Below are 23,423 nucleotides of genomic sequence, written 5' to 3'. Positions count from 1 at the left end.
GCTAAGATGCCAATGAGCTATGGAGAGAAGCATATATGGCGTAAAGCTCAAAGATACAATCAGACAATCTGAAATAAGGAACAGAACAAAAGTAATCGATATACTCTACCGTATTGATAACCAAAACTGGGGTTAGACCGGTCATATGCTACGGTGTAATAAAAATAAGTGGAGCAAACCGGTTACTTTATGGTATCCAAGATACAATAAAAGGTGACATGGTTGCCCAATAAGAAGATGGGAAGATTACTGGAAAAGTGTTGCAGAAGTGTGTATATACACTTTTAAGAAATGACCTACAATTCGGAAAAGAAAATCTATTAGTTTCTTTGCTCTTTTAGTGCAGCTTGCCAAAAAAAAATATTTTTATTAAAAACTTTTTCCCCTGTTTTCTTTTTAACCGACTTCAAAAAAAGAGAAGGTTTTCAAGTCGACTGTATTTTTTTTAATGTTTGTTACCTCAATACTTTCGACTGGGTGAACCGATTTTAATGATCCTTTTTTTATTTGAAAACTGAGGCTTCCCGTGTGGTCCCATTGTAATTTGGTCCAGTTCTGACAAGGGCATCCATGTCTTAAATTTGCATTAAGTATATGCGCGGCAAATGGGCGAATAACTCAATATCACCCTAACCGATTTTGATGATTCTTTTTTTAGAGACAAATTAGTTAGTGTACTTCAGATTCACTAAAAATCACAGTAACAACAAAAACCGACTTCAAACAAAAAACTATTCCAAAACAAATTAATATACACTAAAAATTACAAAAATAACGATAATATAATGTAGTTACAATTATTGATATTTTTCGAGTCGGGCGGTGTCAGGCAAGTAGCAATGTAGCAAACTGTTCTGTCATAGTTGTTTACTTGGCTGACACCGACTTCAAAAATAACAATTTTGTAACTACATTAAATTTTTTTAAATTTGCATTGGCGAAAATACCTAAAAATATTTGTAAATAAAACAATATATATTTTTGATAGGTATAGAAAATTAAAAACCATCTGTATTTAGTATGTATGTATGTTGACGAATTGGTTCGCCCTCATACCGAGAGCTCGTCGTCATTCGGTGCGGCAGTGAAGCGCGGCTCTCACAACCAACCACCCGTCACCCCTCAAATACAACCCCCATAAGACAGTAGAGGCAACCAGCCCTTTTGTACTATACTAGGCGAGGGTTTCATTTCCACCCCTAAATACATATTATACATATATAGAACACATATACAACACATTACACACATACATGTGAATATCAACACACACAACACAACTAAATATCATCGCTATTGCATCCATCGTATCGTATCGTTCTTATTTGTCTTGAAGCGAATGAAATGAATGTGTTTGTTACATATTACTACATTCCATAACACAATAAAATTCAATCAAAAATATCATATACTTATAGTACCTAACTGCCTAATCGAAATCCAAGTCGAAGTCGAAGTCGAAATAGAGTATTCTATTTATATTTATACCAACATTGTATTGTATTGTTGTTTAGAGACATATTTATATATTTATTTATAAATATTACAAAGTATTTACTATATTTATAAATAATTATTATTTAAGGTAGTATGAGTGCTAAGGCAAGTTTAGACTTCATGGTTGAAATTATTTGTAGCTTGAATGAATTTTGTTATAACTTTCTGAATGTAGACGAAAAATATGAATAAAATTTTTCGATATCTGTCTTGGTTTTCGAAATATTGAAAGAAAAATAATTAAACAAAATTTCCAATTTTCGATATTTTGAAAATTACTCCAGATATTAAAAAATTTTATCCTTACTTTTCATCTTATATTGTCAAGTTATAACATAGTTCACCATCAAAATTGAAAAAAATATTTTTCTCAATTTGTGTCTACCGTGCACATACATCCTTAATTAGTCGGGAACAACGGTTTTTTTTTCATATATTATTAAGGTTTTAATTTTCCATCATCCATCTATTACTTTCCCATAAGATCAATGTTAGAAGTCATTTATTTATTTAAAAAATTGGACAATCCCCTTTAATTTTTCAGAATTGATTTATACTTAATCCAACTTCATATAAAAAAAAATCAAGCCTTTTATTCAAAATTGCCCTGGCGCTCGTACATCCTTAAAAGAATTTATTTTTTGTATTGAAAATATTTTTGTATTTTATTATTATCAAAGCAGAAAACCTGTTGAAAAAAACAACGATATCTGCTTTTGTCCTCATATACCTACAGTGTTTCATATTTAAGAAGAAGACTCTCATATTACCGTTATTTTTAGGATTATCGATTTGAAATTTGCACAGTCATACAGGGTAACGGGTCACAGTTTTTAAGGTACTTAACCGAAATCAGAATTTTAAACCCAGCCTACTACAAATTGACAAGTAGGGCCGATTCTTAATATTTTGCTTAGTGTCCGAAATTGTTGGTATACCGATTTTGTTGACAAAATTAAATGTGTAATTTTTTTAATTTATTGAAATATTCGAATACATAACACTATTAAAATATCAAATTGGCCAGTTTTTACATTTCATAACACACTAGTTATAAAATTAAAAAATAAACTTGTAATAATTTTGAGTAAAGATCAAAATAATGGAAAAATTAAAAATGCCAATTTTTTCATGAAAATTGGTATATGGGTATAAAAAAATATTATAAGCAATTTTTTTTCGATATCTCTAGCCATCTCTGACGATAGACAGCTAAAATATATGCCCATTTTTCAATTTTTTTAAATGTAAAATAGTCATAGTTCATCGATTACATTAGAAAAGATAACTATGACTTGTTTTCCTAATTTACAGAAATCTTTAATTTATGATTGAAAATGATGATCATAGATGGAGCAAATGTCAATTAAATTTAATTTTTTTCTTAATATATCTTTAAAAATTATACCTCATGTGTTATTCTGATATATGAGCTATATTGTTGTACAGTTTCATTCAAATCCATTCGGTAGTTTTTTCGTGAAAGTGTAACAAACATCTTTACTTTCACATTTATAATATATAGGGATAGGGATATATACAGGGTATTATAAAATAAATATAATATCTCACCTTTATTTTAAATCAAAAACACAAGCAACAATTAGTTTTAAAGCTAGTACAATTCAATTTTGAGGTGTTATAATAAAAAGAGACAAAGAAGTAGAGAAATATTACTTAAAAAAAAAAAAGCAAAAACACAAATAAAAAATTTTAACGTTTCTTGTTAGAAAAAAGGAGACAGAGAAACGGAAAGAAAGAGATAAACGCACATACAACAGTTGATTGCAGGCTACTGGGTATACACATACACATTAGATTACACGGTTACGTGACGATTTTTACAAGTTGGCTCACCACGGCAAGCCGCGTTAAGGAACTTCGTTCCAAAAATATTCCCTTAAGAAAAAAACAACTTATTTTAAAATTTTTGCCCAAAAGGTGAATATTCTTGCATGCTTACCAAAATTTCATTTGTCACCCTTGATGTGGACCCCTGACTTTTTACAATGAACTTTAATTTTGAAAGCAACACTTCTTATTTTTTTAAATTACTCAAATTTTATGAGCTTCTGTGCAGTAGCGTAGATAATGTGTGCATAATACAAAAGTGATCAAAGATGATTCTTTTTCAAAACTCCATTAATTTTTTTTTGTTTGAACTTGAATCAAATGTTTCTTTTTTGAAAATTCTTTATCATATTTTCGAACACAAAAGAAATAAAAAAGTTCTGCTATACTGAGTACAGATGCACCAAAAAATAGACCTAATGTTCCACCAATGGAGACTGTGAAAATAAAAAAAAACCCATCATAACAAATAATAATTTTTAAAACATGTTTCTTAAATATAAACTCACCAACTAATTCTAATTTATCTCGTACAACGTTTCGCTTAAATTTTTCAGTTGGTAAAGATTGCATTTTAATATCAAATCGAATGTTATTTTTATCTTCGATTGTTCTAAAATATCAAAAAATGTTTTTCTCAAAAGGAACAGTCTTGCCAGATTGGGGGATTTTTTCCTAAATTTAATAGATTTTAAGCAGACATTTGATAATATTTTGGTGTTTTTAACAGATAAATTTTTGTTAAAAACAATTATTCCAAAATTTTTATTTAATTATACCAAATAAGAATCGCCATTCAGGTTCTTAAGGCAAACATAGTACAGGGAAGGCCATTTTTATCTATAATGGCTTATAGATCCTTTTGTAGTTAACCAATCAAAAAATAACTCAAACAAAAGTTGCAGAGTTTGATGAGGGGCATCATGTTTTGATCACCTGGTTTGAACCTGGTTATTTGGGTTTCTATAATAGCCAATTAAGATGCTAAACGCTAAGAGATATAATAACAGTTTAAACTAGAAAGTTGATCATCATAAAAAACTAACATTTTTTCGAAAAACGTTAAATTTCTAAGGAAATGCGACTTAAAAATATGTCATTATTGCATTTAATCGAAAGAAAACACGCTAACTATGGAAAAAATCTTCAGCCAAAAGTTTTCAAGGTCAGAGGACATTGTCAAGGTTGCCAAGGAGAATAGAGGAAATTCGCCTGTGTCCATGGCTTTTACCTACAAGTATCGATAAACTTTAAGCGTGTTTTCTTTCGATTAAATGCAATAATGATATATTTTTAAATCGCATTTCTTCAAAAAGCTAAAGGTTTTCAAAAAAATATTTTAAACACAAATTGTTAGTTTTTATGAGGATCAGCTTTCTAATTTAAAGTGTTATGCTATCTCTTATCGTTTAGGATCCAAATTGGCTATTAAAGAAACCCGAAAAACTAGGTCCAATCTAATGTCAGAACATGATGTTCCCCATCAAACTCTGCACCTTTTTTTAAAAGCAGATTTACCTTTTTTTATTTTTTTATTGCTTAACTGCAAAACGTGATATCTAGGTGTATAGATTAAAATGGCCCACGCTGTATATGGCGTTAAATACTATGTTCGATCTCTATACCATAATGTTAGTCTAATTTCTCTTTTTGTCATCTCTTTGAGTATTTTCATATTTTGTTAAGTAATACGAAAAAACAAATAATCGAATTCTCTATTATCCTGAAGTTGTAGAGTTTAAGTACACTATATCGCATCTTCCGTTAGAATAGATATATTTGGTGGTTGAAAAATACACATTATTTAATATACAGAATGTTCGATTTACATCTAGGCATATAAATATCACGAGTATGACAGAATGCATGCGTTTAGCAATGCATTTGAGCTTCAACGCAGGTATTATACAGAACGTTCGATTTACATCTAGGCATATAAATATCGCGAGTATGAAAGAGTACATGCGTTAAGCAATGCATCTAAGTAAGAGGTATTATATGTGTTATATGAAATTGCAAAAGTGACTTGTATCGTCGCTTATCTGTTGTAGTTCATCTATTCAACTAAGAAATTCCCACTCTCCAAGCGTCTTACAACTATCTCAACACATATCGAAGCTTCAACACAATCATGTATATAATACCTGCGTTGAAGCTCAAATGCATTGCTTAACGAATGCATTCTGTCATACTCGTGATATTTATATGCCTATATGTAAATCGAACATTCTGTATACATGATTGTGTTGAAGCTTCGATATGTGTTGAGATAGTTGTAAGACGCTTGGAGAGTGGAGTGGGAATTTCTTAGTTGAATAAATGAACTACAACAGATAGTGGGGATTACTTAGGTGCATTGCTTAACGCATGTACTCTTTCATACTCGTGATATTTATATACCTAGATGTAAATCGAACGGTCTGTATACACATTATTTAATATATATAGGTTAGGGGGCGTCCATAAATTACGTGAGATGATTAAGGGGGGGAGGGGGTCGAGTCAAATATCATCTAATCTCACGTTGGGGAGAGGGGGGGTCTCGACAAATATCACGCAATTTTTTTTTCTGATTGAAACAAAAAAATTTTATACTATTTTGTTGAATTTAATCCAAATTGTATGTACATGTTTAAAATTTAATCTTAAGCGTTAACGTAATATGATTACGATTATTCACAATTCGTTCGGAAAAAAATTATTTCATTCATACTTCGACGTTATATATCTACTGAATGTCGAACCATCATATTTATTTTATACTAAATAGCTCAATTTAGTCTGAATTCACGGTACAGTGTAGCCTGTCCTTTGTTTTCGCGCCACTATCAGCCGAACTTGCGACTCGATGAACGAGAGCGTACGAGCTGAGTGGCAGCGACACACGGACAGGTTCTAACCTTTAATTTTTAACATAATTTAAGTATTCTATTCTTAACTTTTTATTACATTTATAACTCTCAGCAATATTGATTGGTAGTCTTAACTAGTCGTAAATAAAAGCACAAACCAAATTGTTTTTTTCTTTTTACAATAAACAATCTAACGCGTTTACGTATTAAACCCACATTCTGAAAAATCTCACGTGAGATTGGGGGACGGGGGAGGGGGTTGACTAAAACCTCACGACATCTCACCAAGGGGAGAGGGAGGGGCAGAAAATTTAAAAAAACACCTCACGTAATTTATGGACGCCCCCTTACATATGGAAAACTTTTTTATTATAAGGTTTACGAAAAAAATTTATTCTTTAGAAAATGCTCAGCTTTCAAAAATATTAACAATCAGCTATTCACTTTTGACATCGAATATACAGGATGTCCACAAAATTGAGAAAGTTCGATAGGAATGTTAATGGTCGTTTAAAAATATAGATAATTTAGAACAGATAATACGAGAAACGGTTCAAGAAATCACTCCCAAGATATGTAGGAGTGTGTTTAAAGAATTTTGTAAAAAAAAATAACATGAATGGAACGCGAAGAAGGTGGATACTTTATTACGATAACTTTTTGATATGATAACAAGTACGATTTGCAAAATTAAATTTAAAATTGAAGTGGTCAAAATATTCCCTTCGTTAACAATTCATTCCTAAACAGTTATTTTCAGTTCGTTTAGCCTCAACGTATCCACCTTCATGTTCCATACATTTAATTATTCGTTTACAAAATTGTTTAAATACACTCCTAAATATCTCAGGAGTGATTTCTTGAACCTAGATATTTTTTATTGACCGCAAGATACATATATATCGAGAGACATATGTATTTTGTTTTTTAAAGATTAAAGAACTTTATTGCATTTACCTGATACTTTTTAAAACAATATTATAAGCAGGTTCTTCACATGATGGTGGACATTCGCAATGTAAACTTTTCGTTTTATGACTGTTTTCCCGAATACTATTCAATGTTTCTAGAAAATTGTTACAAAACAAAGTGTAATATCGCAATGAAAAAAACTGTTAAAATAAAATTTTATTCAACATACCATAATAATTGGTTAAACATGTTAACTGCGAAACATTACAATATTTCTCCCGATCTGGAAAAATTTGATCTATTTTAAGGTATTTACAGTTCCTATACTAAAGCTAGGGTAAAATTTTTTTCGACAGAATTTAACAAGAAATTAAATTTAAGAACTTAATAGGGCTTACTATTCAATCCTAAAGTTTCAGAAATTTTGACCGTTTAAACACGAGATAATTGTGCCTACGTTCTCAATTTTGACCAATTTACGTCAAAATTAATATCTCGAAAACGAAAATTAATACCTAAATTTTTTTATTAATTTTATTCTAAAAACATTCCTTTCAACTTTCCTACTTTTTTTTTCAATTCTGCCGAGAGAATTTTTTAATGTTGTAAAAATTAGCTAGGAGGACAGTGAGTTTTACATACTTTGAATGGGGAAATCATGAACTTTGCAGCTGATTATATCGCAATCTAAACGACTAACAATTCAGCAACTTAGGGATCTCACGCATAGGTTACATTATTGAGTCTGTGAAACAGGCCAAATATGTATACAAGTCCGTTCACGCTGGAGATATCTTTATAAAATATTAATAAAGCTTAAATATATATAGCAACTAATATTATTAATTGTCTTAATACCCTGTAGGCCTTTATATATATTGAATGGAGTATAAGTCCTTAGCCCTTTTACAAATTAAAACTGTTAAATTAGATATAGAAAGAACATAAAGATTTATATGATATATCAGTACGGGTGATATATTTCTAAGCGTTACACACTTAGGGCCCCCGCAGACTGGAGACTTTTTATCGGCCGATAGTTTAGTCGGGTTGGGCTGAAAGTGCGCACACCGAGCCAACTAAACAGTTTGGTTGGTGAACAGGGCGCAGACTATCCAACAGCCGGCCGACTATTCTCGAACTAGTTTGTAACTGACTGTTGAAGCGGTCGCACAATGAAAATATTGTCCAGGAAAATTATTGGTCTCATCATACTCCGGAGGAGGAAAATCAACAAGAGATTCCGAGAGTATCGGGTGCATCCCATTCTCAGTGATAGATTAGTTAGTGGAAAATTTTACACTATACATTCCAAATTACTTGATTACCCGAAAAAAATTTCCGCCTATTATTGAATGAGCATTACCAGCTTCAATGAACTCTTCAAGCAAATTGGACCAGCAATAGCGAAGGAGGATACAAATTTAAGACTTTCTATACCTGTGGAAGAGCCAAATCACAGAGCTAACTGAGCTATCGGCCGACTAAACAATCGTCATGTATGCGCAGGCGTATATGCGCCAATACTGATTAAACAGTCGGCCGATAGTTGGCCGACAGATTTGTTTGAATGTAATCGGGTAGCCCATCAAACTTTTTTATCGGCCGATACTGAATCGCTGTAGTGTGCGCATATGCATTCCTCTCCATACTGATTAAGAAGCCGACCAAACTATCGGCCGATAAAAAGTCTGCAGTCTGCGGGGGCCCTTACTCGTGCCTTGAAAAGCATATATACCCCATAATAAAATGCTTAAAATCCAAACCTGTTAGAAATTTTTCAAGACTACATCTTGAGTTTTCCCCTTTCACTTTTTGCAAACAATTAGGTAAACTTTTGGTGATATATATAGAGTTCGAAGCGTAGAATCCAATAAAAGAAAGTTTACATTTGTATCGCGAGCTCAACATAAAAATGTAGGCCTTTTCTGCCCAGAAAAACCTTGATTGCAGATATCTTCAAAACTATTTGAAACAAAGAAATATAGTTTAATAGAAATTTTCGTATTGTTTACAGGGCTCGAGAATGCTTATATCATGCGAAAAATCGAAATGGAAGTGAATTAAAAACGAAATACAAGAAGATAAACAAGTGAAAACAAACAATTGACTGAGTTAATTGTTGAAATACCCTGTATAGACAGTGCCGATTATCAGTGTTTGCATTATTTTTCATAAATCTGATAAGTTTAAATACTATATTTACATCAACAAAGAAGCTTCTAAATTTTATGATATGAATTGTAGCATTAATTGCAACATTCGACACTAATTCACAGCGCCGTGTTGGACACATAAGATTAGTGAGCACCATACTTGTAAAGTAAAACGCGAAGCGATATTGAAAATCGCATAATGCACGCTTTTTCTGCATTATTTTCAATCTTGAATCTATCAATAAAAAAACTGAGAAGGGCGCGTGAAGCGCACCATTTTACGTGAGCTTTATTGTATGACGCAAAGAATGCTCTATTAAGTAACTTGATAAAGCACGAAGCGTTACTCGCCAGACGGAAATGGACTAATGAAGTGATTTTATAAACACCTATGCCAAAATTTTGTTTGTAGCATCAATATTTTTAAGCGTTACAAACTTGGGACTAAACTTAATATACCTTTTATATATTTCATATATGCAGGGTATAAAAAGACTTTTACTGGTTTGGGAATATTAAACTCTATAAGTCACCAAAAATTTGCTTGCAAAAATTGAAAAGTTATATAGAAATTCAAAACCTTGTTGAGGGTTTTACGGGCATTTTGGGGTTAAAATAAAAAATCAGCGAAAAAATGCAATATTTTATATACAGGCTGATCTGTTATAGCTGATAACTCATTTTTTAATTTACTACAAAACGAGCTGTTAGCCATTATAGATTAAAATGACTCACCCTGTATATAAATACCTTTTTAAAAATTTAACAACTTTATGTTCCAGAATTTAATAAACCAAAGGTTTAATTTGCATCAGCAAAACAGAACAGCAAACAGCTTTTCAAGGCAGTAGGTACAGTAATATAGATTGAATTATATTTTTTTAGGGTCCCCTTTTTTTTTAGTAACAGGCTAGTCTCGCATGTCTATAAAATTAAATACAGCTTGTATAAAAAATCATTCCATTTTAGCTTACGTACAAATTTGAGGAATCAAATGTTGAGTACAATTACATAATTTTATGGAATTATCCACACGACATTGAACAACACATGTCGAATAACTATAATAATTATACACACGCAGATCATTCGGAATTTCGTCTGGATATAAACATCCACGATGCTCGGGAACAACCGATCTCACACCTTTGTCATTGTCAATTTCATTTACCTGAAAGAACAATATTTCTTTTGAATTTATTATTAAGTTTTGCAACTTTGTCAATCATACAGAAAATAGTAGTTGAATACTTTTACCAAATCCTACTAATTCTTTTAAGGTAGGATCTTGATTAATAAACGGTACATCTTCTTTAGAATGCAATGAAACCTTAAAAACAAACAGAATTTTTTTTGTTTTGTAAAGGACCCTGCATAAAGTCAAAGTAAATAATGCTACCAATGTACCTCAAATCTGTGAGAGAATAGTTATTCGCTTAGTGCAGAACCAAAATAAGCGGCACTTCGCAGAAAAAACTTTAAATACACATTATAGTCCATACTTGAACTAGGCAAATTTTAAAAAAATATCCTATTTCTCTCCATTTAAATAAAATCTTATTAATATCAATGATTATAATTACTAGCTCAATTATTAAATAAGATTTGTAAGAATTTTTTCAATGTTTATATTTTAGTTAGTACGAGCGCTAAGGCTAGACTTGTGGTTAAAATTAATACTGCTTTATTCTCAACTTTGATGATGAATTTTGTTATAGCTTCATGAATGTAGAAGAATAATAAAAATTAAATTTTTCGATATTTGCCTTGGTTTTCGAAATATCGAAAGCTAAATAATCAAACAAAATTTTCAATTTTCAATATTTGGTAATTACTCCAGATATCGAAAAATTTTCTTACTTTTCGTCTTATATTGTCAAGTTATAACATAATTCACCATAAAAATCGAAAAAATATATATTTTTTAATTTGTGTCCCCACTACCGTGCTCACACATCTTTAATAATCGACCACAACGGTTTTCTTTTGTTTTCAATAATTTATGAAAGTTTTAACTTTAATTTAAATAGTTTTTTTTTTAATTTCCACCGACTAGTTTTGGAGAAATCTATGAAAACATATGATCCATCTATCATTTTCCCATATGACCAATGTTAAATATGCCTACTTGAAGTCATTTATTTATTTAAATAATCGGGCAACCCCCTCACCCCTTAAAATTTTCAGAATTGATTTAAACTTCATATCAAAAAAATCAAGTTTTATATCCAAAATTGCCCTGGCGCTCGTACACCTTTAATTGGCCGTGTTCAGAAATTACTATGCGGCGTCAGTATTTTTTTTAACAACGTGAACCCTACCTGTAAATTTAACACTTCTATATATTGTTTTCTTCTTTATCTTTTTCTTACAGAAAAAGTACACAGCAAATGCTAAATTTAAAGACATAGCTTTCGCGTAGTTTTCAGCTGAATACGTCCATTCTTATTGCTACGGGTGATATATCAATATCGTTTTTCGATTAATTAAAATATTCTAAATACTCTGAATTTCTAAACAATTGTTCTATTACTTCTGTATTAACATTGCCTATACTTTTTTATAAATGGAAATTTTTATTTATAGTGTGAAGTGATGCACCTCTGACTCAAGCTCTATTCTGCACTCAGCCAATAAGATTTTGAACAAAATTATCATTGGTGTCTAGAATTCAATGATTAGTGTTCGAGTTCTTTATCTTATCTAACTTCAGCTTATCTACCTTTAACAACGAGATGCCACATTGAAATTAGATGATAAACCTACGATTGAACAAAATAAATCTAAAAAACTCTTCCAATTTTTTGGTATTTACCACACAAAACAGATAAAAGTTTTTGTATAGATCGGTTATTTAAAGCAACAGTTAAGAGTATAAGCAATAAAAATGTATATATATCAAATATTGTGGAAGCGATGTGAAAATCAGGACGCCACAACCTTACCAAGCATTTTCATTCAAACTAAATGTACTTGCAAAATTTCAGTTCAATCGGAAACCGGGAAGTGGATCAAATTTGACTTGCAAGATTTGATTACAGGCAGACAACGAGACAAGTGAGACTCAACACGAGTTTGATCATTTTCATTTGCGAGTTTTTTTACAAAATAAGTTAATCGACACAACAATAACACATACTTTATACAAACTTTCAACCCCTAGGGGTAGAATTGAACACACAGGGGTAGAATTTTCAAAAATCCTTTCTTTTTATTTATCTAGTTTATAAAAGCAACCTATTTTTCAAAATTCATCATTCTACGTTCAGGAGTTTCGTATCTCCGTTAATGAGTCAATCAGTCAGTTTCTCTCTTTATGTAATAGTATTGGCAAGGAGCATAATAGATGAAGAGGATAGTTAAATTGACCGCAGCGCTGTTCTCTTTTAAAATTTGCAATTCATCATGCGCTTTATTTAAAATATGACTAATTTTCAATTGTTTACATGTAAATTGTATAGGAAAATGACAAATTAAAATTATTAAAAAATAACAATTCATTAAAATTTTTGAATTAGAAATTGTGAAAATAAGAGACGAAATTGCATAAATAATATTTTTAACTATAAATTAACATAACCATTTAACAAATTTGCTAGAAAATATTATTAAATTTTCAATTAAAACCATAAATATAACCCAGAAACTTATATGCCCATTCATACACTTATATTAATAAAGTAGTGTGTCGTTACTATGGTAACTGCCTGAAATGAAACTCATGCACGGAGCGAATAGATATAGATTATTTATTCCAATGATAAATTTTGTTCATAATATCAAAAAACTATGCACTAAGCTAGATTCAGATGAATTATAGTATAATTTACATTGACTTTATTCAGGATTCTTTAACAATGGATCAAAAATTATTTACCATTAAATTTTCAAGAGTAGTTGCCATTTGTAAACGGCCTGGTCCAATAAAACGATTTGAAATCATTGATAATTTTGGAACGGTAGGTCTGCAATATTAAATAAAATACTTCTATAATATTTTAATAATGATTCATGATAATTCTTAAATATTTCATGAATAAAAACTTGTGGCGAAATTGTGATTGATGTATAGTGAAACAAAAACGGGAATTTACAAAATATAGTGTATATTGTCTTCACAGAGTGCATAGTATTTTACAGTGGTGTAGCGAGCTTAACTCGCGCCCAGGTCACAATAACTTTTTAGCAAAAAATATGGGCTAGGTCCCAACTGTGTCCTATAACATGTCTTTATATCCAAAATAACAAAAAAAAGATTAGTATTGAAATATTAAATCTCAAATCTCTCTATACTTTTCTAAATATAATAGAAAAAGGAGATTAACCGATGATGGACTGTAGTAAAAATTATTTTCTACAAGATTTTTCCGCTTTTCTTATTCTACAAATTTTCCATTATTTAAATGGGTGACGAGTAATATAAGTAATTTCCAATGTAAGTACGTCTAAAAAATTATAATTATTAAGGATACTGCACACTGTAGCCAAAAAATCATTTTCATCTTTGAATGTGACGGAAAAAGTCAATAAGATCATCATCAGATAACTTGATCAGATCAGTTTAAGTAAATTTAAATGATTTTTGGATTAAATTTTTTTTTAAATTAGTTATTGTAATGGGTCCGATTTTCGAAATCGAAATTTTCAACATATCTTTACGCTTCATGGTGAGTACAAGCCAATAACATGATTTTCGAGAAGACCTATATGTGTGTGTGTGTGTGTACGTAAATACGAACCTACGTCCATTCGTTGTCATTTTTTTCGTGATCGATTTCGGCCGAACAAAAAATGGTATCGACTTCGTTGAGTTATTGATGGAAGCGTATTAACGGCAATATTTTTTATTTTTTACGGCAGGCTTTCTTAAAAATCTCTATCTCTTGAAAAGATTTACTATGCCGAGCATTGAAATTTTTTGCAACATATTTATTTATAGACTTCAGTTTTTCAGTGCAATTCACTCCTTTGGCTTTAGTTCGCTTTTTTAACTTGTTATTTTTTTCAAAATATCAATTACTCGACTCGACTTAAATATTGTTGTTCAAATACATTTTGCAAAATTGCACGTTTTATTATTTTATGACTAAATAGTTATTAAAACCAAAATACGAGCAAGTCTTAAGTTGTATAATATGTATAATATGTTCTTTTTGCTTACACTATTTACACTTGGTGTAAATAGAAAAAAATAATGCTATATAGTATCTAGTGTATGATAAGGCTATCTTTTTCTACTTACATGGAGTGTAAAAACTATAAACAAAATAAACATTCTAATATTATAAATATGTATAACATTCTAGGAAAGAATGTAATACCAACACCAAGGTTCAAAGTTTATTTGTTTTATGTTTTTTTAAAGCCAATATTTTAAAAGAAATAGTCTCTCCTAATAACACTTTTATTCCTTAACACCCTGCTTTGAGTATTTAAATACTAAAGAACTATCGATAAAAACTTGTAATCCATAGTATAATACCATAATGTATTATGGATCACATTCTAATATACGTAGGATCAGACCCAAAGGTTGTTCCTAAAGGCGCTTTTTTCAAATTGTAATTTTTACAGATCACTGTAGGAAACTGCATCATATTATAATATACAGAGTGTATTGAGTGAGTCCTTTGTAGTTAACCAATCAAAAAATAACTTATTCAAAAGTTTCAGAATTTGATGGGGAACGTTGCATTCTGACATCAGATTGGACCTAGTTCTTCGGGTTTCTCTACGAGCCAATTTATATCCTAAACCATTTTTCATCGAAACCATTTTTTCGGAAATCGTCAGCTTTCGGAGGAAATGCGACTTAAAAATATGTCATTATTGAACTTAATCGGAAAAAAACACGCTAATTATGGAAAAATGTTATAGCAAAAAGTTGTGAAGGGCAATAGAGGACATTCTCCTGTATCCATGGCTTTGACCTACAATTATCAATTAACTTTAAGCGTATTTTCTTCTGATTATATGCAATAATGACATACTTTTAAGTCCGATTTCCTCCGAAAACTTACGTTTTTCGAAAAAATGTTTTGAACAAAATTTGTTATTTTTTTTAATGAATATCAACTTTCTAATTTAAAGTGTTATTCTATCTCTTACCGTTTAGTATTAAAATTGGCTATTAAAGCAACCCGAATAACTAGATCCAATCTGATATCAGAACATGATGTCCCCCATCAAACTCTACATATTTTGTTTAAGTTAGTTTTGATTAGATAACTACAAAATGAGGTATTAGCCACTAAATATATTATCTTAATTTAATCTCGAGCGATCAACAACGGCTTCAACTCGTCTTTTTAGTAACTCAAGGTGAATGAGACTTGTTTTTATTCACTTGTACTACGCTAATTAATACATACATAGTAATTCATAACAAAGCAGAAAATAATTGTAAAATAAATAAACATTAAAGAATATTTTTAACACTAAAAATGATATCCTTTTCTTATCGGAAAAGAAATTTAAATTAATATTATCTAATTTGCTTGCTAATGTTTTCCAGTGTAAGCTTTGTCTTCATATAGATGCTGTATTACAGTTAGCAATATCTAACGAGAAACTATTGAGTGCTTCATCATTCAAGGTACAATGTATCCTGGGTACTGCACATTACCCTAATATACAACTACCCGAATGATCAAATATTAATGTTGGATGCAATGAGCATGTGTTGCACTTGCGCATTGAATATTCTCGTTTAGTTCTTAAGAAAGAAAAATAAAATATAAATTAAAAAAATAATCTGTTAGTCACTGTTAGTTTAAACAAGTGCGTCTAATTTTTGAACTTTAATTTAAGGCTTTTATTACGAACGATTATTTGATTTTAAGATGAATTCAAATTACAATAATTCATCTACAATATTGACAGTCAAAATACCACAACAAATCATCAGAAAACGTTTTGGAAACCTGTGTAACAGTGAAAATCTAGCCGACATTTATTTTATTCTTAAAAAGGATAAAGAACAACGGCGAATTCCGGCTCATAAATTTGTTTTGTCTCTTGGAAGTGAAGTATTTAAAAAAATGTTTTTTGGAAGTTTAGCAATCAAAAGTGATACAATTGGGATAACCGACGTTGAACCGGCTGCATTTATGGTATTACTTAATTTTTTGTATTTTAATGAAGTACAAATTAATTTTAAAATAGTTACGCATACTTTATATGTAGCTAAAAAATATGTTGTACCTGCATTAGAAAAACATTGTGTCGACTTTTTAAAAAAAAATTTAACTACCGATAATGTTTTTTTATTGTTAAAACAAGCTCTTTTATATGATAAACCAGATTTAAAGGAATTATGTTTAACTGTGATTGAGAAAAATACAACGGAAGTATTGGAAGCTAATGGTTCTAATGATATTGATTTGAAACTTTTAATATTGATTTTAAAACAAGATAAATTACAAGTCTTTGAATCAAAATTATTTCAATACATTGTGTGGTGGTCAGAAATCGAATGTGCGAGAAAAAAATTACCTGTAACACCCAAAAATCAACGTTCAGTTTTGGGTGAAGCACTTACTTTAATACGTTATTCATTTATGACAATCAAAGAATTTATAAAAGGGCCAATTCAAAGTGGATTATTAACTGAGATGGAAATTAAACAATTTTTGCAAGATATAGCATTAAACGCAAATTCTATGGAAAGGCCAAGATGTAGTAACAGCCATCTTGAGAGCCGTTTAAAATTCTATACTGAAATGACACCGATAACAATGATGCAATTTTTTAGTGAAACAAAACCAAGGCCGAAAGAATTAAAATCTGTAAACAATTATTTTAACGTTAAACAGAATATATTTGTTGTTGGTTTTATTGTACTCAACATTTTCAGACATAAATCAAATGTAAAATTAACATTGGAGAAATATGAACCACTTGAACAGAAGTTCACTGTGAGTCAAAGCAACAATTTAATTCCTGCACCAGACGTATTAACTTTTATGTTTGACAAGCCAATTATGTTACCTACTGCTGGATCTGTTGATCGTTCGTACGCTTACGGTCTTGAAACTAGCTTTGACGAGTTAGCTGAGGATGATGTAAGTATTTTATTAATTTTTTTAATATTTCATTAGTTTGTGTTTATTATTTTACAGGCAGGTTACAGAGCTTCAGTAGGTGGATACAGAGCTTCAGTTTTGTGTTTTACTCGAAATTGCTGATTAAAATAATATTACAGAGCGCAACAACCAACAGATAAATGATGATTCGGTTTCAAAAATAGCGATTATTACATATGAATAAAAAACTAAAACTTTGTTTTGAACGAATTTTCTAAAAAATATGTATAATTACACAAAAATTTCTCTCTTACATCTAGAACGAAATCATGTATCAGGGCTTCTGTGGATATTCAAAATTTTGTTCGCGATTGAATTGAATAGAGTAGTTGCATGTTTTTTTATTTTTATTTTTTTTCAAAATTTTAAGAAAATTAAAAAAACAAATTTTTTTAAATTCTAAACTATAAATTTAAACGGCAGTGATGACAACCGATAACTTGCGTAACGACAGCGTACGGAGAAATGATGAAATAACATGAATAATGATAAATGATTTGTCTCCCAACTGGTTTTCACTATATTATAATGCAATTTTCCATAGAAACAAGCCGAAAAATATGAATTTTGTGTGATTCCGATTGGTTCATAGCCTCAACGGATGTAAATACGTCACAACCGTTTTTTTATCCGAAAATATTATTTTATTAATAATTAATAAAAAAAAATGGAATTATTAATTTAACAAAAATTACTTAAAAATACTTTAGATGAATTATTTTTTCATTTATATACGAAATTTAGTAAAATCGTTTTTTTTTTATAGTAACTGTGATATATCACTCTAAATATTTTTATGAAATTGGAAGTATACATTCTATTAGCGGTATTTCACAAAAATATTTTGAGTGATATAACAGATAAAATTTTTCTTAAAACTTTACCACATCTATATCTTGGAAACGAATTGCTTGCGGACTTATGCTCTCATTTTTTTTCATATAATTTTCTAGAGAATTTATGCTCTTAAATTTTTTGTACTTATTTAGGAAACACCTTATTCCGATTTTAGGTAAATCCGATTTGGAAGCCATTGAAAACTGGTGAAATTGAACAATGTGGGCAAAGAAAGAAGAAAATGAATGAGTATTTTGATTGGGGCATCGGATACGATCCTAATATTATTTGTGAAATTATATTTTACGATTAATAAACATTTTGTAAGTATGTTCATTCAAAAATAAAATAAAATAGATATTGTTTAATAATAAATGATAGTTCTTCCTATTCGTTCCGTTCATAAATTTTATTTCAGGGAGTTACCAAAAGTAATGATTTTGAGTGTAGACCAAAATAATGAAAAAAATTAAAAATGCTAATTTTTTAATGAAAATCGGTAGGTATATGGATATACAAAAATTTTCCAAGCAACTTTTTCGAATAATTAATAATAATCGGCCAGGTATTTGTTAATTTCTAGTAGGTAGTTGTAATTACAACTACCTTCTAGAACTTAAGTTCAGATTTCGATATTTTAAAGAATGTGACCCATCATCATCCTGTATTACTATGAAAAATTTCAAATCGAAATTCTTATGAATGACGAAAATATTATGTCTTCATCTTAAATGCAACACATTGTATATATATTTTTAAATTTAAATCAAAAATTTATTTGACCCACTTAGAATGGTATCATCACTTAGAATGGTAATTATGAGTATACATAAAAAAAACCTACAATTTCAAAAAAAAAAAAGTTTAAATATGGTGATTTGCCTGAACTGTAAGAGCTGCTGAAATTCTTCAGAAAATTTTTTTTTTTCGTTTTTCTTATAATTGAGATTATATATTATGCTAAAATTTGTCACACTTTTTTATGATCATTTAAGTAATAATTTTTTCAGAATTTCAACTCAATTCCTTCATTTTTTAAAAAGTTATTAGAGAAAGTTGAAAATATGATGTTACTGCGGTTTTCTTAAAATTTTGAGGTTGTTTTGCTATGACCAGGGTTCAATCTGATCATTAGAAGCAAAGATATCCAAGAAAACATCACCAAAGAAAACAATCTAGAGATAAATTGTCCCAAAACCTCATGCAGAAGGTCGTGCGGAAAGTTCCGGAATCAAAAAACTCCGTTTCTATGTTTTTTTACAACGAAAGAAACCTAATTAAAAAAATTGAGTTTCTCCCAAAATTTTCCGAATTGATTATCAAAATCCGGTAAATTTACACCACTATATTCATATAATCAAAATATATAAATTCTTATAATAATAAAATCTGATAGTGCATCAGATGCCAGAGGTTCTGCCCGAGATCTAGCGCACGTTACCAGAAATTCTGATGATGTACAGGATCTAATTTAAAATATATGTAGGCAATAGTAGAGTTTTTGTTAAAATTACCTTGTATGTAAAGAGTTAATGGTGTAACAAATTCCATATTCAGTTTCCAACGGCAAAAACTGATCACAACAATTAAAGGGCTCATCATTCCATAAACATTTTACAAATATTTCTTCACATTTGTAACGAAACTGCAATCGAACAAATTCATTCAACGAACAGCTTTTATTAAAAACATATCACAGCCCCCCTCCTATCATATGCTTACCTCTTTTAAATTTTTTGTTAAATTTATATAACGATCGCAATCGGGACAATCTCGTAATTTGTCACAAGTATAACATTGACCAGTAAAAAATACTGTTTCAGATAAGTATTCTTGTAAAGTGGATTTTGATGTGAGATTGTACCTAAAAATCCAACACGGATGCTTATTTTGGAAAATTGAGAAACAGAAGAAATTGAAAGTTGTTTAAATGATTTATAAACCTATATTCGCCATGGGAATTGATTCTAGAGCTGTCTAGTGGTAGAAAATAGAAGCTGTCTATGACAAGTCAAATTTATATTAGAATCACCTAAATACTTGATAATGTCATTTCTATTTATTTCAAAACTTTTATTATTCATTATGAATAACTTTTGACACGTTCGTATTCTTATTTCTGTTGAAATTTGACTTGCCATAGGCAGCTTCTATTTTCTACCACCAGACAGCGCTAGGATCAGTTCCCATGGCGAATACAATTGTCAAAGATAATTTATGAAAACTATTGGATTTTAATGCTAAGAAGGACTCTATCTAGTCAGTGATGGATTTAGGCCTAGGCCCGTGAGGCCCGGGACTTTAGAACAGGAGTTTAGAACTATCCAGCAGAATCGAATGGACGGAAATCAGATAACATAATAAAAGAAGTAAAAAAATTGTATTAACTTATCTAATCGTTCCCAATATTTATTTTTGTACCACACTTCACAAATTGACACAGCTGGAAAACTTGTATTCCAATTTAAATATGTTGTTTCGGTTACAAAACTAATACTATTATATACGTACGCTTCATACGATCGAATAAATATGTACGTGGATCCAATACTTGAAAGTATTATAGGAATTAACCAAAATATCCTACAACAAAAAATATATTTTACTAACTTTTGCCCACGGCTTCGCTCGTGATTAATGATTCATTACAATGGATTCCATTTAGTGGTTCGAATTTATTTATTTAGAGAACCTACTTTTACCTCCCTTATCCCCTGTATATACTACTTGCAATATAGACAATTAGTACAGATTTGTTTGGGGGCATTTTTACACTAAAATGTAAAAATAAAAAAAACTAAGTTTAAAAAGACAGACTTCAAAAATTAAAAAGTATAAAATAACTTAATAAAGATTTAATTTAATACACCTCTTATATATAGCAAACCTAATAATCCTTTAATACAAACCATCAGCACACGTATCAATTTTTATATTTCTAACTTAAAAATGACATATAAACTTTCATCCCCTATTTTAATCCCTTGAAGAATGTATTTTTTGAAAATCGTAATGCAATAAACTTTTGTTTTGAACCAGGAACTTATTTTTTAACATATCTAACTTAAAAATTGACCAAAATTCCAAAAACTCTTCTTATTGCACAGGAACGTTTGTGCATATAATTTCATGCGTCTAGACTAATTTCAGTTGTGGGTTTATCGACCAGTCAGTGAATCAATCAGTCAGTCAGTCAAATTTTTCTTAACCTGGTCTGGTTCACAGATTATAGTTTTTAGTGGTCTGGTTCTAGTTAGCACGGGTTGGGGTGGTTTTTGACCGTTTTTTTTTGGAAGATAAATTGACAATTTTACTAGTTATTTTACAATATGATGGAAAGGACAATTTTACCGTAACATATATAAGGGCATAAGATATAAGATAATAAACAAGAAGCAAGAAGAAATAGTTCCTCCATTTTATTTAATAGATTCAAAGAATTTAAACTGTCAGATAGTGACAGAAAACAAAACATTTTTATACAGCCTGCCAATAATAGGGTACATATTTACAGCCACAAGTAACAGAAAAATGTATAAAATGACATGAATAACGCATTAATGCATAGTTAAACAATAACATTTGTTATTGTAAAAGAACCCAAATTACCACAAAGGTATATATTTGCAGTATACCTATTTTACCATTTATCGAAAGTAGAGACATAACAATGAATAAGTGAGCCAAAACAAAAGTCCGTAGAAAGCGTAGTTTCAACTGGAATCGCAGTTAAAAATTTGGCTGTTTATTAAATTTAATTTAACAATAGCTTTTAAATATTTGCGTCTGAAAAAATTATTGCCTTATTGCTACACACTAAAAAGTATTTTTTGCCCTTTCAACTACATAGAAATTTTTTTGGCAAACAAAAAAAAAACTAAAATCCGGTTTTCCACCGGTTGGAAAAATTTTGAAGTTAAGATGAAAATGATCCACCTCATTAAACCCCGGATAGCTGCTGTCGGTTCTATTTATTTTTTCTTCTTTTACAAGAGCTTGTTAGAAAATATTGCTATCAGATTGCCGTATTTTGATGTTGTTCGAATCCTACTTCTGTTGAACTAAAAGTCTTGAAGCATTTTATCACATTGGTTATAAATCATTTACTCCGAAAAAAGTTAATCTTGATTTTAAAATGAAAAGGTCTGTTAAGAAATAGACAGTTAATGTTTTACGATCAATCGGACTAAAATGAATCAAATTTCTTACTACCTTAATCCCATTTCTAAGATATTTCTATTCCTAATATATTTCTAAGATAAACATTTTCTATTAATTCATATATTCGTCTAGTATTAAATTACTTTTTAATTAATTGATAAGCGCAATCCAACAAAAACCTAATTTCAGTTACGTACTTGATTAAATACGAATTATTTTCATCGACTAAATATCGTAAGCCATGTACTGAACTCTTTTTTCCATAGAGCAAGACACGTTTTTTAAAAAATTCCATATTGAACTGACATGTAAACTATTTGTTCATGTTAATAATTGTGCCTATAACTTTTCAATAAAATTTAATTTTTTGATGGCATATTAAAAAGGGTATACATTCAACTATAATTACAGTTTAATACATTATTGGATTCTATTAAGATTACAATCTGATTGCTTGGACAATAATAATATATACCAAACAATACGAGATAAATGGTTATTTCAAATATTCAATTATTTAATACCAGCATTGTTATTTAACTGTGTAGAGAAATAAAAGGATTCTCGGTCGTGACTGAGTATAACAATCGTAGGTTCTGATTTCCCAGAAGAGTCAAAAGAAAAAACATTTTGGTGGGTCGCCAAATTCAAACACAAAGGACCTCACACTTTTTATACCATGTATAAATGAGATATATCAAGGTAAATAAATGTAAAAAATGTTCCATATAAAAAAATTAACAACTTTTGTTTGAAACATTTTTTCGTAAACATCACTGTTTCCTTGTGAGGACGCAAATTAGCTTAGAAACATTATATAGTATTATGTATATACAGGTAGCTATTGCACACGTTACATATATTATGTATGTGTTTGTTTGTTTATCTCTTTTTACTTATATGACGTAAAAAAATAAACTATTAGGTAATCAATACTATCTATACATGGTATTTCAACAATTAATTGAGTTAATTGTTTTTTTTTTCACTTGTTGATAAGAAAATGGTTTTAAATCCGTCGGAAAATATCCTTTGCATCATCCTAATAATAATTTTTATTGCAACGAAACATT

The 23,423-nt window shown here is 29.8% G+C and overlaps 2 protein-coding genes across 2 annotated transcripts; one reads left to right on the top strand and one right to left on the bottom strand.

Moving 5' to 3' along the window:
• The first annotated feature begins 16,073 nt into the window (after positions 1-16,073).
• On the top strand, positions 16,074-19,664 carry LOC123301276 (BTB/POZ domain-containing protein 2-like). The gene is made up of 3 exons (XM_044884011.1): positions 16,074-17,331; positions 18,365-18,479; positions 19,594-19,664. The coding sequence occupies exons 1-3, from the start codon at positions 16,111-16,113 to the stop codon at positions 19,662-19,664; spliced, it is 1,407 nt and encodes a 468-aa protein (XP_044739946.1). The 5' UTR covers positions 16,074-16,110.
• A 35-nt stretch (positions 19,665-19,699) lies between these two features.
• LOC123301275 lies at positions 19,700-22,645 on the bottom strand. Its single transcript, XM_044884010.1, has 4 exons — positions 22,548-22,645; positions 20,578-20,772; positions 19,912-20,053; positions 19,700-19,834 (listed from the first exon to the last, which is right to left on the bottom strand). The coding sequence occupies exons 1-4, from the start codon at positions 22,643-22,645 to the stop codon at positions 19,700-19,702; spliced, it is 570 nt and encodes a 189-aa protein (XP_044739945.1).
• Between the last annotated feature and the right edge of the window lie 778 nt (positions 22,646-23,423).

This window comes from Chrysoperla carnea, chromosome 5 (assembly GCF_905475395.1).
Source record: "Chrysoperla carnea chromosome 5, inChrCarn1.1, whole genome shotgun sequence".
NCBI classification, from domain to species: Eukaryota; Metazoa; Arthropoda; class Insecta; order Neuroptera; family Chrysopidae; genus Chrysoperla; species Chrysoperla carnea.
This window is presented reverse-complemented; position numbering and strand designations above follow the sequence as displayed.